This window comes from Populus alba, chromosome 2 (genome assembly GCF_005239225.2).
Source record: "Populus alba chromosome 2, ASM523922v2, whole genome shotgun sequence".
NCBI lineage: Eukaryota > Viridiplantae > Streptophyta > Magnoliopsida > Malpighiales > Salicaceae > Populus > Populus alba.
Window position 1 is genome coordinate 7,559,799 of NC_133285.1, and position 16,718 is coordinate 7,576,516.

The 16,718-nt window shown below is 33.3% G+C and overlaps 1 protein-coding gene across 1 annotated transcript; it reads left to right on the forward strand.

Moving 5' to 3' along the window:
- The first annotated feature begins 13,827 nt into the window (after nt 1-13,827).
- Nucleotides 13,828-15,432, forward strand: LOC118042238 (AT-hook motif nuclear-localized protein 22). The gene has a single exon (XM_035049850.2). The coding sequence runs from the start codon at nt 14,301-14,303 to the stop codon at nt 15,195-15,197; it is 897 nt and encodes a 298-aa protein (XP_034905741.1). The 5' UTR covers nt 13,828-14,300; the 3' UTR covers nt 15,198-15,432.
- The last annotated feature ends 1,286 nt before the right edge of the window (nt 15,433-16,718 follow it).

Genomic DNA, 16,718 nt, shown 5'->3' on the forward strand with positions numbered 1-16,718 from the left:
CTCTGGGTGACTGCAGTGTTGGAATCTTGAGTTGGACTTGGATTTTAGACTGCTATTTTTCTTATGTACTTGAAGGAGTCAATAGTGCAATTAATCTGACTGGATTTCATTAACTACGTGGGATAGTTTTAGTGCAGGAAGGCAAGTATGATGGCGAGCTTGATCTTTCGTCACTAATCTATAATCTATGAAGGGCTCGAGTGCAGATTTCACTCTTGTCGTGTTATTATGTAGGTTATAATTTATACATGGCAGTCCACAAATTCCGACGTTGAAAATACCAATAAGAGGGCTCGATTAAAGTCTAGTTTTGGAGACCCCAACATGTAAATACCAAGGCTTATGCTGGTGAAAACACGGATGTGCCTGCTCTTTTTAAGCTAGGACTTGATCAGTTCTTCAATGACGCCTTCGCTCAAAGCATTTGATAATCCCAAGGTACTGACGAGAAGGAAGGTCTGTTCCTAAGTAGGGTCTAATTGTATCCGTAGAATTATTGCAAGGCGACAAACCCAAATGCTAATTTCTGCCATTCCCATCCATATAACCCACAAAATTTCTACCCATTCCACTGCACCACCTATCATCATCCCCAGCATTCCTACAATCATCAAGCACAAACACAAGCAAATCCATGCTGGATTCTTTCAGAGCTTGCTTGAGATCTCTACACGGGAGGGCGAAAACCTTTCTTCAACAGCTGAGAACAATGGATAGAGTTAGTAACTGCAGGGGGAGGAAAAACAAGAGATTACTGTCTTCTAGTTTTGATCTCCTAACTTCATCTTTTGCAGCCATGGAAATGTCCAACTAGTTCTAACATGTTTTCAAGGTCATAGGCACAACCGGGGATGGCAAAATATCTTGCCATGAGCTCTGTGAAGTTCTTCTGTGTCTTGGCTATGAAAATTGAAAGGCTACTTGGGAAGCTGAAAGAATGGTGAGAGATGGATTCATTGTGTTGGATAAATTTGTCGATGCTGTGAATGATGATGGAAACTTTAGTAGCGGTAACAAGTAGGATCATCTCATGGACGCTTTTCTAATTTTTGATACCGATAAGAATGGCCGAATCTCGGCGGGGGAGTTGGACTGTTCTTATTAGCCGCGGATGCAAAAACCTGCAGCCTTGAAGATTGCAGGCGTATGATAAAAGATAGTGATGGCTTCGTGGGCTTTCATGAATTTCGATCGGTGATGACAGCAAGTGCAAGCTAGCTACAAGATTAGCAAATGAGCCATGCACGTTGTTCTTGGACTTTTTCGATGTTTCTGCTATCTTCAAGCACAAGTGTTAGCGAGTTGAAGCCGAGTGCGGACATCAATCATTGAATGGAAGAAGCGACTTTACAAAAAGGTGGGAAAATTATCAAATAATTGAAGTGTGGTATTTTGTCATTCTTTGCATAAAAAAAGGGCCTTTTAAAAGAGAAGAAAGCTCGTTTCTGATGTGGTAACATCTGCATGGCAAAGACTAGCTAATTTTTATCATCACGATTTGAACATGGTCAAGTACAGCTGTTTATGCAAAAATATTTATAGTTGATAGATAGAGTTCGTCCATTAATAATATCAGATAGGAGGAGGCCCCGTCTCGCAAGCTTTCTGATGTGCCAAGGAACACACCAAACCTTGAGGAAGCCCATAGACGACAACTTAGAGCAGGATATTATTCTACATGCAAACAAACATGTGCTCATCATGTTTCTTATCTGTCGATTTCACCAGTGGAAATCTCTGTTCCAGAGCTCCTTGTCTTGTCCTGCTCTTTCCCCCTTCGGATATCCTTGTCCCTCTCGTGGCATCCTCCTCGCCCGCAAGCCGCAAAGAAAGCGGTATGATTATTTGATGTGAATTGAGTAACTGGGCTTTGAAAATGAGCCTGGATCAATTGCTATGAATCCTTGTACCAGTAGCTTATTATTAAAACAATTATTAAAATTAAAAAGCGTGGGATCGGTTTATAAATCAAGTTAATATATTATTTTACGCATTTTATAACAAAATTCTATGAATTCTTGTAACAGTAGCTTACACACACACACACAATGCATACATATATAATCGTAGTGTGAACGTTAAAAACAATTGCTATTCGAGAATCATTCAGCGTCTAAGTAGTTGGTTTTCATATAAAACTTAATTGTGTACACACACACACATATATATATTGGTTTAGTGGAAGGTTTAACATGTCTTGGATTATATAATAAGATAAGATCATTTCCATTACATAATTATAATCGAGAAACTTATTTCATTAAAGAATTTTCTAAACTAACTCCTCAAATTGGTTACGACTAGGATCAGGCTAGTCGTAACCAATTTGAGGAGTTCGTTTAGAAAATTTATCTACCTGATTTTGTATTTAAATCATTGGAAGTATATGGATTGTGGAGCATGCTTTTCCTAAGAGTTAGTGCCCATCCCATGATGATTCTTGTTTGGTACAACATCAAGAGCAAATAATCTAGATAAAAAGCTATGTGGGTTTTGTAGTTTCTCATCGTGTCATTGTGGATTGCATTGACCCTGTATAATGAAAATCTTATTCTTTCTTAGACATGAAAAAGTACAATTTGGTCCTGTAGTTTTTAGTGTTGACATTTCGATTCTAAAACTTTATTTCTCCATGTTTCAGTTCTTTTAGGTGATTTAAGAGAGATAAAGTTGTCTAGAAAGGAAGAAGATAAATTTTTGCTTACCACATTCTAGTATTGAAAATTATTGATTTTTGTGTAAATGAATTTGTTTTAAAAAATAGAATTTGATTATAGTTATTTAAACCTTCAATCATGGCATAAAAATATACTGAAATTCTAAAAGTTTGTTTGATTTGATTTAGTTTTTCATTATGAGACTAATTATAAAGTGTTTTAAGATTGAGAAATGAAGTTATTGAGCTCCTATGATTTTTATAGAATGTTTTTAGCGAAAAATATCTTAGTATTTTAGAAATTACTTGCTTAAACTTTAATTTTTTACCCATTAAAAATAATTAGAATTTGTTATAACAGATGATACATTATTTATTTAGATAGATGATGCATCATCGATCCTTTCACTTAAAAAGCTTTAACTGACGACGACTTGTTGTCCATTCAAGTTTATTCTTTTAAAAAAATATATACAACTAGGCTAATAGAATTTCTAATAAGTTAGATTTACGAGCTAATCCTTAATTTAGGTTTAAGAATTCTATTTAATAAAAAAAAACAAATTATATATAGGCACACGAGCCTAGGCTTGAATCCTTTTGGCCCTTCACGTTTTTTTTTGCCTTTTTTTTATTTAATTGTTTCATTTTTTATATTTTCTAATAATATTACTAATATGATATTTAAAAAAATATTCAGTTATGCCATAATTTTCAAATAAGATTATACCTTTGAATGATAATATTAATAATTACTTTATAAATAATTATATAAAAACTTAATACATAGAATTTTTTTTAAAAGAAATTAATTGCTCATAAATATTCGAGGAGAATAAAGTATCAATTTTTTAATCTTATTATGGATTTGTTTTTATAAGTACTCTTCTGAATGAATTTTTTATATAGTCATGTAAAAAAGGCATGTTTTCATTAAAATAAAAAAGAAACGGAATGTATTTTTTATGTTTAACTTAAATCTTTGGAGTTTGTATGAATATTTATTTAAATTGTCTTAACTTTTTATTCAAATATTATATTGTTAATAGATTAAAAAAAAACCATTTTTTGTAAGCATAAAAAAGAAACACATGAATAAGAAAGAGAAACTTTGATTAAAAAAAATACATGTTCCTAAGAATTTAAAATATTGAATTTATTTTAAATATCTATTTTAACTTACTACATAATTTCATATATATTTTTTTTTCAGAAAGGGCTCCACAACGCCACATCTTGTGAGCAAACTGGCTTGTTCTCAACAATTGAAATTAGCCTAAAAATGTATAACGGGCTTGAAGGTTATTGGACTGGCACATTCACTAGAGAAGGAGTTTCATCCTAGTAATTTTCTTACGGAGGGCCCTAATTAAACTTTTTTCTATTTGATTGTTAAAGGCGTAAATAAAGGATTAATTATTTACCTTCATTTGTCAAATTAAGCACTCAGAATTTAAATTATGGTCTTAGAAACAAAGAAAAATTATTAACCTTGTTATAATACGGAAAAGAAAATGATCAATCAATCGTTAACCACAACTAATTAACAGCAGCCCACGAGAAATCCCCATCAAAGCAGAGTAATATCTGATCGAAGCTTGATTAGCAAATGACATTTTGCTTGTTTTTTTAGCTATCTCGAGAGATGTCCTATCGATATGTTCTTACGATGCCAACATCTAATTATTTATACATGGAAGTCCTTAAAACATAGAACCAGGCGTCGAGATTGTCGTGATGATTAACGTTTTGGAAAAGGTTAAACGACTGTCTAGGTACTTTAAAACCCTACCTTATGTTTAATTATTAGTTCACAATCCATTGCTCCTCACACAAAATGATTATCTTAATAACTCTCAATTAATTTAGTTTAAAGATCGCATGAGCTAATTAAATTGTCACGCATTTCCCAGACATGTCAAGCACAATCATTTTGTTTTCTATGCATCTATTAGGATATTGAGTTGTCTTTTGGCTTTCATCATCATGATCATGTCTTTCAATAGCGGTTCTTACAAAGCCGATGAAGTTGTCAAAAGAAACTAGCTGGTTCTTCTCATTTTTAAGCTTTTAGAAATGCGAGAGGAACCCAACTAATGATCCAAGGCCATCATTAGATTAGCGCATGCACATTGACTTCTAAAACAAAATTTCACATAGTGTATGCATCATATAAATATCATTAGTGAAGTACCAATCGTTTCTTAAAAAATTATCAAAACTGTCAGAATTACTTCATCCGACTTTGATATGTGAGAGGGATAATCATCAAATGATCAATTTGTACTTTGTCATCTGCACTCCCAAATATGCAGGAACCAAATTTTATAAAGCCTTATAGCTAGTATTATGACATATTATAGCCAATCAGTAGTCGTTTGCTTAAAATATTAGGTTCATTGAAATTGATTGTGGTTAAACCAGGATCCATCTATGGATTATAAAGGGAGAAAATTACATTTCTGTTACAATCACCAAGTTTTGTAACACTTACTAAAGAAAATACAAGTGATGTGACAAGTGATTATGGGTTGGTTCAGGCATGCCAAGAATTGTTTTAGTAAAAAAATTCAAGGGTAAGCAGTTGTAGCACAATAGTACCTCAATTATTATCGTGGCAACAGTTGACCACACTCTTATGACCTGTGCTAACATATATATGTGTGTGTGTGTGTGTGACATGATAATCAACGTCTTCAGGGTACTTACCAATGTCAAAGAAGTTTGAAACTTCGTGATAAACCCTAAAAGAGAAAAGAAAGAGACTTGAGACTTATCGTTCCTAGTTGATATTTAGCGATTGGAGAGGCTGACACCAGTTGCCACAACAAAACTGCAACTAATAAGGAATTAAGGAGTAAAAGTAGGGTTTACTCAAATAAACCGGCCTGCTTTAAATCAACAACAAATGTGAAAAAAAATCAAATGGTTGACAATACGGTACTAATTGCACTAACGTTTAACTTTTGAAGAGATCATATAAACGGTTGAAGGGATCAGAAGACAAAAATGATTCCAAAAGGAATCACTATCAATCACATGGGAACCTAAGTTTGGTCGGCTGTTTAGTGTCTAAAATATTCGTGGTGCTCTAGGTGATTACGACTAATTAATTAAAGCACGAAGGCCTTCAAGTGGCCTTCCATGGAGGACAGGAAATGGTCGCAACAATCTCAACTTTGAGTAAAAAGTGGCTTCTCAAAGAGGGAGAGAACATGCAACATCATGCTAGATTCGAAGAGATCATCAACCATCGGTGCCCTTCACATGGAAGTAATGCTGTGTTTTTCTTTGATGTGGTCCATAGCTTTACTCAGATAATTGTTTATTGATTTGGACAAGATAATGGGTTCGATTTGTTTAATAAAGGAGACTAGAGCTAGTTGATTAACTCTATGCTGTCGTTGTATTTGTATTAGCACGAAATGCGCATCAGTTTTCTCCGCTTTGATTCGTCCATATTTTGTTTTTATTTGTTCAGGGAAGACCAAGTCTTCTTGAAGACTTAAAAAACTTGTTATGTTCACGATAGAACTCAGCAACAATCAACATTTTGGTTACTTTCGGAGCTTAGTTTTGTTTCAATGGCGTCCCCGTGAATTCAACGCCATATCCAGACACGTAAACTTTTGAATAAGTTGGGCTGGAATCTCGACCGCCAGTTTCGCCATCAACTATGTAATCACTCAAATTATTTTTAGTTTTTGTGGAGGGAAATGATATTCCGAAAAATCTAATGCTTTGGAATTCAATATGTAAATCGCCAAAAAAAAAAAAAAATGTCAAATACAGATGAACTCAACATATTTTGCCTTCGAAATTCAATAGAATTAATTCTGCCACTAGCTAAAATGCTTAGCGTATCACTGCCATGGAACTTGTGGATGGTAAGTGATGATGTCATTAAAAACGGCAGACATGAATTGAACTTTCTAGCTAGGCTGTTTCTCGGGCTCGATTGAATGTAGGCTCTAGTCTGAGTGGTTACTGAAAAAACAAGTTTTTTGTGAAAATAATAAATATTTTGATATTTAAGTTAGTTAATATATAAAACAAAAGTAGCTTCATTATTTATATAAATAATAAAATTTCATAACAAACCACATGTTTATTCTATTTGTTCATTAACATTAACTCTATATGTTGTATTGCTTTTTTTTTCTTCTTCTTATTTGATAATGGAGTTGCAGGATTATGAATATTCAGAAGTCGTTACCTAGTGTTATAGTCACTAGCTAGAAAACCTAATTGTGTGAGTCCAGGTAAAGAACTAGTTGTATAAGGAGAAAACACATCACCCCTATCGCATTCTATCTTAAATAAGTTGTGTTGTTATTTGATTGTTATTCTAAGTCGTATTTTTGTCTATTGGTCTTATCTAAGGTACAAAACAAATCTCTCTTCGTAAAAAAAACTCTACCTCATTGGATTAAATCGTAACCATTCTAAGGCCCATATTTATTTATTTCTTTGATATAGCTAAGTCTTAGTGTTTCGAATAACAAACTAATTATAATGAGATTTTTTCTTTGTATTTTGCCCAAACCCTAATAGATAATCATAAACCGGATACAATATCTATTTTGCATTTCTAAAACATAATAAAAATGATTTTATCTCTCTTTTGAAAGACATGAAAAACTTTTAGAATTTGGTTGTATGCATGAAAACCAAACACTTTTTTTTTTTTTTGAAATGAAAGTTTATTTTTAAATTTTTGGATTTTTTTTTTTAAGTTTGGGAGAAAAACAGGTTATTTTAATATTGGGTCCGTATTTTATAGTGTAAATCTACAACCTAATATTATACAAAATTATTGGAAAAACACATATTGGACCCACAAATATTTTTTAAAATGCCCTTTGAAAAAATTGATTTTTTTAAATATTTAAATATTATTATATTATTTAAATATGATTTAGTATAACTAGGTCGGCTAATCGCCTAACAATCCTCTCTTGCAAATTATGGTTCTTGAACATGAGTGAAGCTCGATGAAGTTTTTTATGAAAACGCACATGAGGAATGATGATCACTAAAAAGGAGTACAACAACTCGTGGATAATCGAGCTCAACATTTTATAGTATATTGTTTTTCAAGCATTTTTTTCAAGTTATTATTTTTTTGAATTTGCTATTTTTTTTTTTTTAGGATACATATAACACTTGTTTGAAGGAGAAATATGGGGAGGTTCCTTCGAATCATCCAGACCGAGATCCGAATTTATAGTTGGAGGCAAGATCGTATGGTGAACCTGATAAAAATCATATGCCACGGTCTCTCTAGCAATACGGCCGAAGACTTGTAGACGGCACGTAATGTTTCAACTGTTGGATGATTGCAATTGATTTTCAGCACTCAAACTTTAGAGTTCGAGGCAATTTTATACCAATGAGTTCAAGCTCGGACAACCCATTTCAATGCTGAGATGACCAAACTTCGCTGATTGATAATGGAGATGAAATCATAAGTGGATGGTACATATACTCCTATTTATTAGCCCCACAGCTCCCGTGAAGACTCGCCTCCTCCTCCTATAACACCTTTATTTTAGATTAATTGTATTTAAACTTATATATGTTTAAATTTGTAATAAATATTTGATTTTTATATTAATTTAATTTATTGTAATTATTTCTACTTCTATTTAATATATATTTTTCAAAAAAATATATATATTTTAATCTATTATCTATGGGGTTATTTTGTTGGTATATTTTAAAGAGTTGAAAAAACTTTACTTCAAATACCATTGTCATTGTTTAATCACAAACAAAATTATTGGCAATTTATTTGTCGATTATATTTTATATTCACTGAGAAGAATATCAATGGACAAAAAAAAATCACCAATAAAATTATATATATATTTTTTTCAGTAATATTTCTTTTGGCGTGTTTTTGCTGTTAGTAAATCTATCGGTAAAATCATTACCGTTGGACTCATCAATAAACCACAAATCATTGATGATTTTTCGGCGAAGTATTTATGTCCGTAAGTTTATTGGTAAAATTCATGCTGATGGGCTAAAAATATAAATACTAATAGAAAATTATGTCAGTAAATCTAAACATTGGGTAATGATTGTTGACTAAATAAGAAAACTATGGTTTGAATTGTATTCTGTCCATAAAACATATTCAAATTCGATATTTAGCTTCTTTTGTTTGCTAGCTTCATTAGATAAAAAAAGATAATGGTTTGGTGAATAATGAATATGATTTTTAATAATTAAGGTCATTTTCTTTGTTGGCTTGTCGTTTGGTGCACGAGAGACATGGTTTGTTAGTTTATAAATCATCTGATGAAGGGTTGGAGAAAGTTATGTGAAGTGAGGAGACGGTGACCCGGTTGTCTCGGCGAGAGGACCCCTCTCTGATCTCTCTCTTGGATTCTCCCTCATCCCATCAATACCAAACTCGTTTTCTAGTGTTTTTAATTACATCTCTTACACTAATCGAAAGAAAACACGATCAATCATCAAACAGTTTAATCAGTTCATCAATTCTGCAATCTTCGCATCTTTCATCATTATATGATTACTCAACCGATCAATTCTTTTGTGATAATTTGTATTACTTTACTCCCAGTAATATTTAAGAGAAACCATTAAAAATTTCTTAGGATGCCCAGTCTACAGAAATATCCACATTCCGCCTTCAAGGTTGGCGCTGCATTTAGAAAAAGATAAAAGGACAATCATGCTGAAAAGGAGAAAGGTTGCTCTATATATATATATATGCAAAGGCTACAGGAAGAGTGGCCTTCGTTTTAGTTTTGTCTAAACACGATAGAGACATTTATTGACAAGTCGAGAAAGGCAAATGACAGAATAGGAAATGGGATTGCATTGAATGTAGTGTCAATCCGACATATATAGCGCATCAGATGGGGCTCATGGGATTCAGGGCGTGGAGGTGAGTGATTGTTTTCATTTTGATTGTGATGGCAGCCACCACAGAAACTGAACTGTAATCTATATATTATTTCTACAGAAGTGAAGACAACCCGTAGTTGATCTTCAATTTACTGCTCTCGATAGTTTAAACAGCAAGCTGAGGCGGTAGCTTCCTCTCCTCCATTCGTGATCCATCAATTTCTCACTAATGATTCAAAAATACCTCAACCAGTCTCCATTGATAGACTGTATATGGTACTGTTCTTGTCGTTGTTAATAACCTAGCTGCCTTTTCTCTGTCTCAGCTCTCACATCGCGAGTCAGGTTTTTTTTTGTCAGCGCCACCCACGCTCTTCTCTCTCTCATACTCATGCCCACACGCCCTGGTTTGTGATTCAACAACATCCAGCACCATTGACGATGCAGTCAAAACATACTTGTCTGTCCTCGGCAAACTTGTGCTTCCCACTCATGCCTCTATTTAATTGAAACCTACTAGCTGGTGCCTATGATCTGTAGCATCATACATGTCATTGCGCCTTGTGTACCCGAATTTCTTTTTAACACTAAAAAAGAAACCGTTGCTTTCAGGTTAGTTACTTCATCAATATAACAGTGTTTTGACAGTGTGGTAATAGTTACTTTTCAAATAATTTTTTATATTGAAATGTATGCCAACAATATTTTTTTATTTTTTAAAAATTATTTTTGATATCAGTACATCAAAACGATTTAGAAAGTACAAACCACACTTAATTTTTTAAAAAATAAAAAACTTTTAAATTTTTTTGGAACACAGATTGATCCGCGTTCCCAAACACTGCCTAGTCTTTAACATATATAATATAAAACTTCTTAAAATTTCACTTAATAAATTTTGAGACTTAAATCGTGTTTTTATATATTATTATAATATTCTTGTCAATTACAAGTTGAAATTCTATCATCTCCTTCTATTAATTAGCAGTAATATAGAAAATACTATGCTTCTGAATGCTGTACGCCACACCATCCACAACAAATTAAGATATTAGCAAGGAGATCGAGAAAAACAAAGCATTTATCAATAAACTAAGTGGTTGTTGATAGATTCACAAATTAGTTGTTTGGACCATATAACAACTCCTAAATTATAAGTTATGATTTAAACCCATTGTGTGCTGTTTAAATCATCAAATTAAAAACCGTATATACATTAAAGGTCATATAAAAATATTCAACCGTTAGTTTTTTTTAGACATTTTGATCAATTAACATGTAACTGTTGATTTCTTTGATGGCTTTTGATCAATTTTAAATAATCTTTGAAACGAGAGCAAAAAATAATGAAATTTATTACAAGTCAAAACCTTTAAACACCAAAAATATCATAGTTGTGTGAAGACTTTTAAAATACTTAATTTTATTCATTTATATTTCACTTGTCAAAATGTTATTACAACCTTTTATAAAAAAAGACCCTAATAATATTGAATAAATAAAAAATAAGCCACAAAACTATTCATTTTAAATAGAAAAAAAAACTTGAAAAATATAAGAATAGAAAATAGAAAAGTAAAAATAGCAAAAAAACAAATTAACTAAAAAAATATCATTTTCCCATAAAAAAGTTCTTGGATATGTCTTCCTGTTTTAAGTTCTTGGATCGGTTTTCTTGTGTTGAAAAGAACTTGCCCTTGAGATTTTAATAAGAAACTATACTCCACCATAAACATTATTTTGTTTGTGGCTCTGGTCCGAAACATCTTTCTACGAGCATAAATCATTATCATATTCATTCCTTAAAATATTTTAATAACATATTTTTATAATGATGAAGTGCATTTAGTAAAATATATAATTTTTTAAGATTAATTTTAAGATTTAAACTTAGAAAATCGATGGAGAAAACTAACCTGTTTGACCACCACCTATATGTATGTAAGCATCAGTCAAGGAGGCCTAACAACATGGATTCTTTCGAGAATTAACTCTTACATAAAACATTGAGCAGCGATATACTTACAAACAAACTATACACTTTTTTTGTACAAATTAATGTGACAATTACTGTAATTAAGTCCAACCAATCATGTAAAATGTGTGAGATCCTCGACCCATCACCTCCGATCACTTAATTGCTTGTATGCAAACATCTTCCTAAAACAGTCATGAAAGAAAATGGCTATGGAGGAAACAAGTAGCTGAGCAAATATAGCACATTGACCCGGTACTTCCGGTTCGTTGCCTTGATTTATACTTTCCGGTTCTTGTGGTGCTCCAATTTGGCCCAACACAGGCATCATTTTCCTTGACCATTCCCTATGGAGTAATTGTAAACTTGCATTTTTCTAAGTTATTCCTAGAGCAAAAGGTATTAATGAAGACTCCTTCATGCTATCTTGAATAACTTGTTTTTTTACACTACATTTTTTTTCCGTGAAGTGGGATATACGTGGATCGATCTTTTTAGACCACCACCATACTGCTTGGAACTCAAAATATTAGGTCACGTTGGTTCTTGAATTGACAGAAGCCACTATATATATTTATGATAACTACAGATGCATCAAATACATTAATCATTTATGGGAGATATAAAGCCTATATATATATATATAGGCACACACCATTGAAGGATTTGTATGTTTTTTTTTTAATTCTCATAAGAATTAAGAACTTCAACCCTTATTACACTAAGCATGTTAGAATGGACTCAAATTATTTAATTGATTTGTGCAATAGATGCTGGTATTATTAATTTATTAATCATTATTGTAACATATTCCTAAATGATTTGATCCACATGTATTATATAGATGCCTGTAATATCGATTTGTCAAACGGGACTAATCAAGTTATCCTGGAGGCACAGAAATTAATGCACATACGCAAGACAGAAACATGGGACTTCCCTTTACTTGTGTTAGAAGGGACTTAATTACCTTCCCTTCCCTTGCAACCCGGGGAGCAAAACTGAACTTGAACGAACATCGAGCTACCAAGATCAGAAACAATATCATATCATTTATTTTATTTTATTTTATTTTATTTTTAATTATTTTTTTGGTATTTTCAAATTATTTTAACGTGATAATATTAAAAATAATTTTTTTAAAATAAAAAATATTATTTTAATATATTTTAAAGAAAAAAAATATTTTAAAAAAGAAATAATTTAAATATTATTATATTAAAATGATCTGAAAACACCAAATAATATATAGGTTAACATCGCATAAAAATAAATAATTTGGATGCTCAAATTTAAATTAATTAATTCCCAAGATAGAGCTGATTTTTAATTAATTAATTAATTAATTAATTTGAACAAATGAATTTGTCCGAAATTAACCTTAATAATCAAGATTGGAGAAAATTCAAGTCATTAATTTGCACTCCTAATTTTCATTATGCGATGCTCATATATTTGTACATATATATTTTTTTTTTTCCAAAGATGCCGTGCGTATGCGAGGGTGGCACCATGTTGAGTATCATGATAAGGAGGAGGAGAGAGCGGGAAGGAGCTGGAGCTGATCAGCATCCCATGATCGGCAATCGGTGGACCCCAAACGACTGCGTACACATCAACATCAATGCATTCACATTCCTGGAAATCAAGAGTTCCCCTTAAGACACGCCCTGTAGGTCCAACCCTATTTCCCATGTCCCACGCGCCACCATTGACCACCCCTTGGAATCCCCCCTAATCCCTATCCCTCCACAAAACTACTAGAACTGCCTGTTGAAACTATTAATTGTAACGTTCTCCTGGGAAACCTGATTACACCAGCGTTATGTATTGAGCTCTCATCAGTTGTAGTTTAATTTGTTATGTTGTTTGTCATTTTCTAATCTTAATAACGCTTAACTCTTTTTTTATTCTGGTTGAAAAGGTTTCACCTTTTTGCATTTCCTTGCAAGAAATTCATGAATTTCTTTTTTCCATATATCTCGTAAACAAGCTTCAAGGATTTAAAGGGTATGTTAAGAACAGGGTTGTTGCCAGAAATTGCAACAGAGAAGAGGAGAAAAAATAGTAAAAAGAAGGGCTTCTAGTTCAAGTACAAACTGGAAGGACGAAATGATCTTTGGACAGCAAGCTTTCTAAGACATTTTGAGATGGGGGTGTAATTGGGACCCGATAGTTTGTGAGAGACAAAAGAGTGAGGGAGAAGTAGGACCCACACAGCACCCATGCGCACGCTCTTACCAAAACTAAACCCTTCTACCATGGACCCGATGGGATTAGCCCTTCACCTAACCCTAACCCACAGCACACATTATCTATCTGTACCCAAAACCCAGAACACAAGAGGAACCACCACCCCTCTCTTATCAGCTAGCTTTAGCCTTTTTCTGCTGTTCGTTTTCTCCCAAACCTTTAACCAACAGCTCTCTTTATCTTCGTGGGATAGGAGCTAGCTAGACACTTGAGATTATAACCTAAGAGATTAAAACAAAAGAAATCACCTTGTAGAGAGGGAAAGAAAAGGATGGGCTTGATTCAGCTATTTTATTTCTGCTGAAATTTTGGTGGCTGATGCTTGGAAGACCATCCTTTTCCATCTTTTGGTGAAGGTCAGTGTTGGATTTGATCCATTTACAGAACATCCAAAGAAAAAGAAGTCCAAAAAGGAAGGAAAGGGACAAATCAAGAACCACCTAAGAATCTCTCTGCTGCTATCTTTCTATTTTTTGGGGCTAGTTCTTGTATGTTTCAGCTAATTTAATTAGGTTGATTTCAAGCTACCAGAAAGAAATGGATCCAGTTGCGGCTCATGGGCGTCCTCTTCCTCCACCTTTCCACACAAGAGATTTTCATCTAAATCAATTTCAACACCAGCAACAACAGAATTCTGAAGATGAACAAAGCGGTAACGGTAACTTAAACCGTGGTCAAAAGCGAGAGCACGCTGAAATCGCCACTAATAACAACAACACAGCAGAAGGCAAAGAAATAGTTCCTTCTAGTGCTGGTGGAGAAGGAGAAATTACAAGAAGACCAAGAGGTAGGCCTGCTGGGTCTAAAAACAAGCCTAAACCACCAATCATAATCACAAGAGATAGCGCAAATGCCCTTCGATCCCATGTCATGGAAATCGCTTCCGGTTGCGATATCATGGAGAGTGTATCAACTTTTGCAAGGAGGAGGCAAAGAGGAGTTTGCATTTTGAGTGGAACCGGAACAGTAACAAATGTAACTCTTAAGCAACCAGCTTCGCCCGGTGCGGTGGTTACTTTACATGGAAGATTCGAGATTTTATCGCTTTCAGGTTCGTTCTTGCCACCTCCAGCTCCACCAGCTGCTTCAGGATTGACGATTTATTTAGCTGGTGGCCAAGGCCAAGTTGTTGGAGGGAGCGTGGTGGGCCCACTTCTAGCATCTGGACCGGTGGTGATCATGGCTGCTTCTTTTGGTAATGCAGCTTATGAGAGGCTGCCTTTGGAAGAGGATGAGTCGCAAACACCGGTGCCTGGAACTGGATCTTTAGGGTCACCGGGAGTTAATAGCATTGGGCAACAGAATCAGCAACAACACCAACTAATGCAAGATCCAAACACATCTCTCTTTCAAGGGTTGCCTCAGAATCTACTAAATTCAGTGCAACTCCCATCTGAGGCCTATTGGGGCACAGGCGGCCGCCCTCCTTATTAGTAATAAAACAAGAAAACTTGTGGTTTTTCTTTTCTTTCTTTTACTCTTTGTTTCTTTAATTAACTTCTTAACCATCCATCTTCATTCTCCTCTTCTTGCTTTAAGAATTAGGTATCTTTCTAAGATGTTGTTCATCGGGGTTTTCAGCTACCTATGATTGAAGAAGGATGTACAAATTTATGGAATTTTTTTTTGTGGGTTTGGTGTTTATCAGATCAGTAGTTCCTTTGATTTAGCTTGAAGATGAAGCACCATCGTCAAGTTATGACATTGCAATTATCTCTATTTCTTTCCTTTTTCTTCAGCTGCAGTTCTGATAACTTGCCTGATAATTAATCTTTGAAATATTCTTTGCTGAAGAAGGAAACAAAAAAAAAACAAATGTTGTTCTTTCTTTTTCTTTTGTTTATGTATGTGTGCTCACTATGAATTTGAGAGGTTCTATGTTACATGATCCGAACACACTCATCTATTAATTTTCTTAGAAAATATAATTACAGTGGAGTTCTGGATCTTCTTAGACTGCGGTGATTTAATTTTATATTTTTTATATCTGATTTTTTTTTGTTCTTAATTTGTAAACGCACATAAAATCAAATACAATAACATAGACTTTTTATTTTTTATATCTTATTTTTAAGTTTTTTTGTTTTTACTTTTTACATCTGATTTTTTTTTTATATATATATATTAGTTTGTTTTTTGCTTTTTTATTTCTGACTGGTTAGGGTTTTTACTGAACATTTGGAAGCACTGGCAGAGAGATGAACATTGGGTACTGGGTTGCACGTGCATTTCTCTGTAAAAGCTCCTTTTCGAGGCAACATTGATGCACATAAAACTTCCATGTAAAGGCAGGAAAAACAGACCTCTCTCTCTCTCTCTCTCTCTCTCTCTCTAAAACTGTCACTGCAAGGGTAGGGACGACGATAAGCAAGGTAAGCATTATGAAGACATGTATAAGAAAATAGATAAATAAAATTCTGAATTCTTGAGTGAATATACCCGTTCAAACCCTATATATATATATATATTGGTAAATTGAAACCCTAATTTTGCTCATAAATTCTTTGCAGTGAAAAAAACCAACATTGAATTTCTCCTGTTATTCAGTTCTTATATGTGTGTGTGTGTGTTGGTGTGTGTGTGTGTGTGTGTAGCTATTGGAGCCGGTTGAGAATTTGATTGCATTTACCTTATTAGTTATCCCTTTTTTTATATATAAACAATATTACTAATTCTCAGTTATTTACTAACGCACGTACACTGATATATATACATATATATTGATTATTTTTAAGTGCAAAGAATGTTTTTCATTAATTTTGAATAGTTTCATCCGTTTTATATTATAGACAGACATGGTTTTTTTTTCCTTGAACTTCTTAGTTTATTTTTTAAAAGAAATATTGATAATTAAAAATTGATTAATTGATATACCACTATATCTATACCCATATCCATATATTCTTGTCTTGCTATGCTATTTTATTTCCTTCTTGGATTGGCTAGTGTTTTAAT

What these genes read in the sequence shown, in the direction of transcription:
- LOC118042238 (XM_035049850.2), top strand. Translation starts at nt 14,301, where the DNA reads ATGGATCCAGTTGCGGCTCATGGGCGTCCTCTTCCTCCACCTTTCCAC.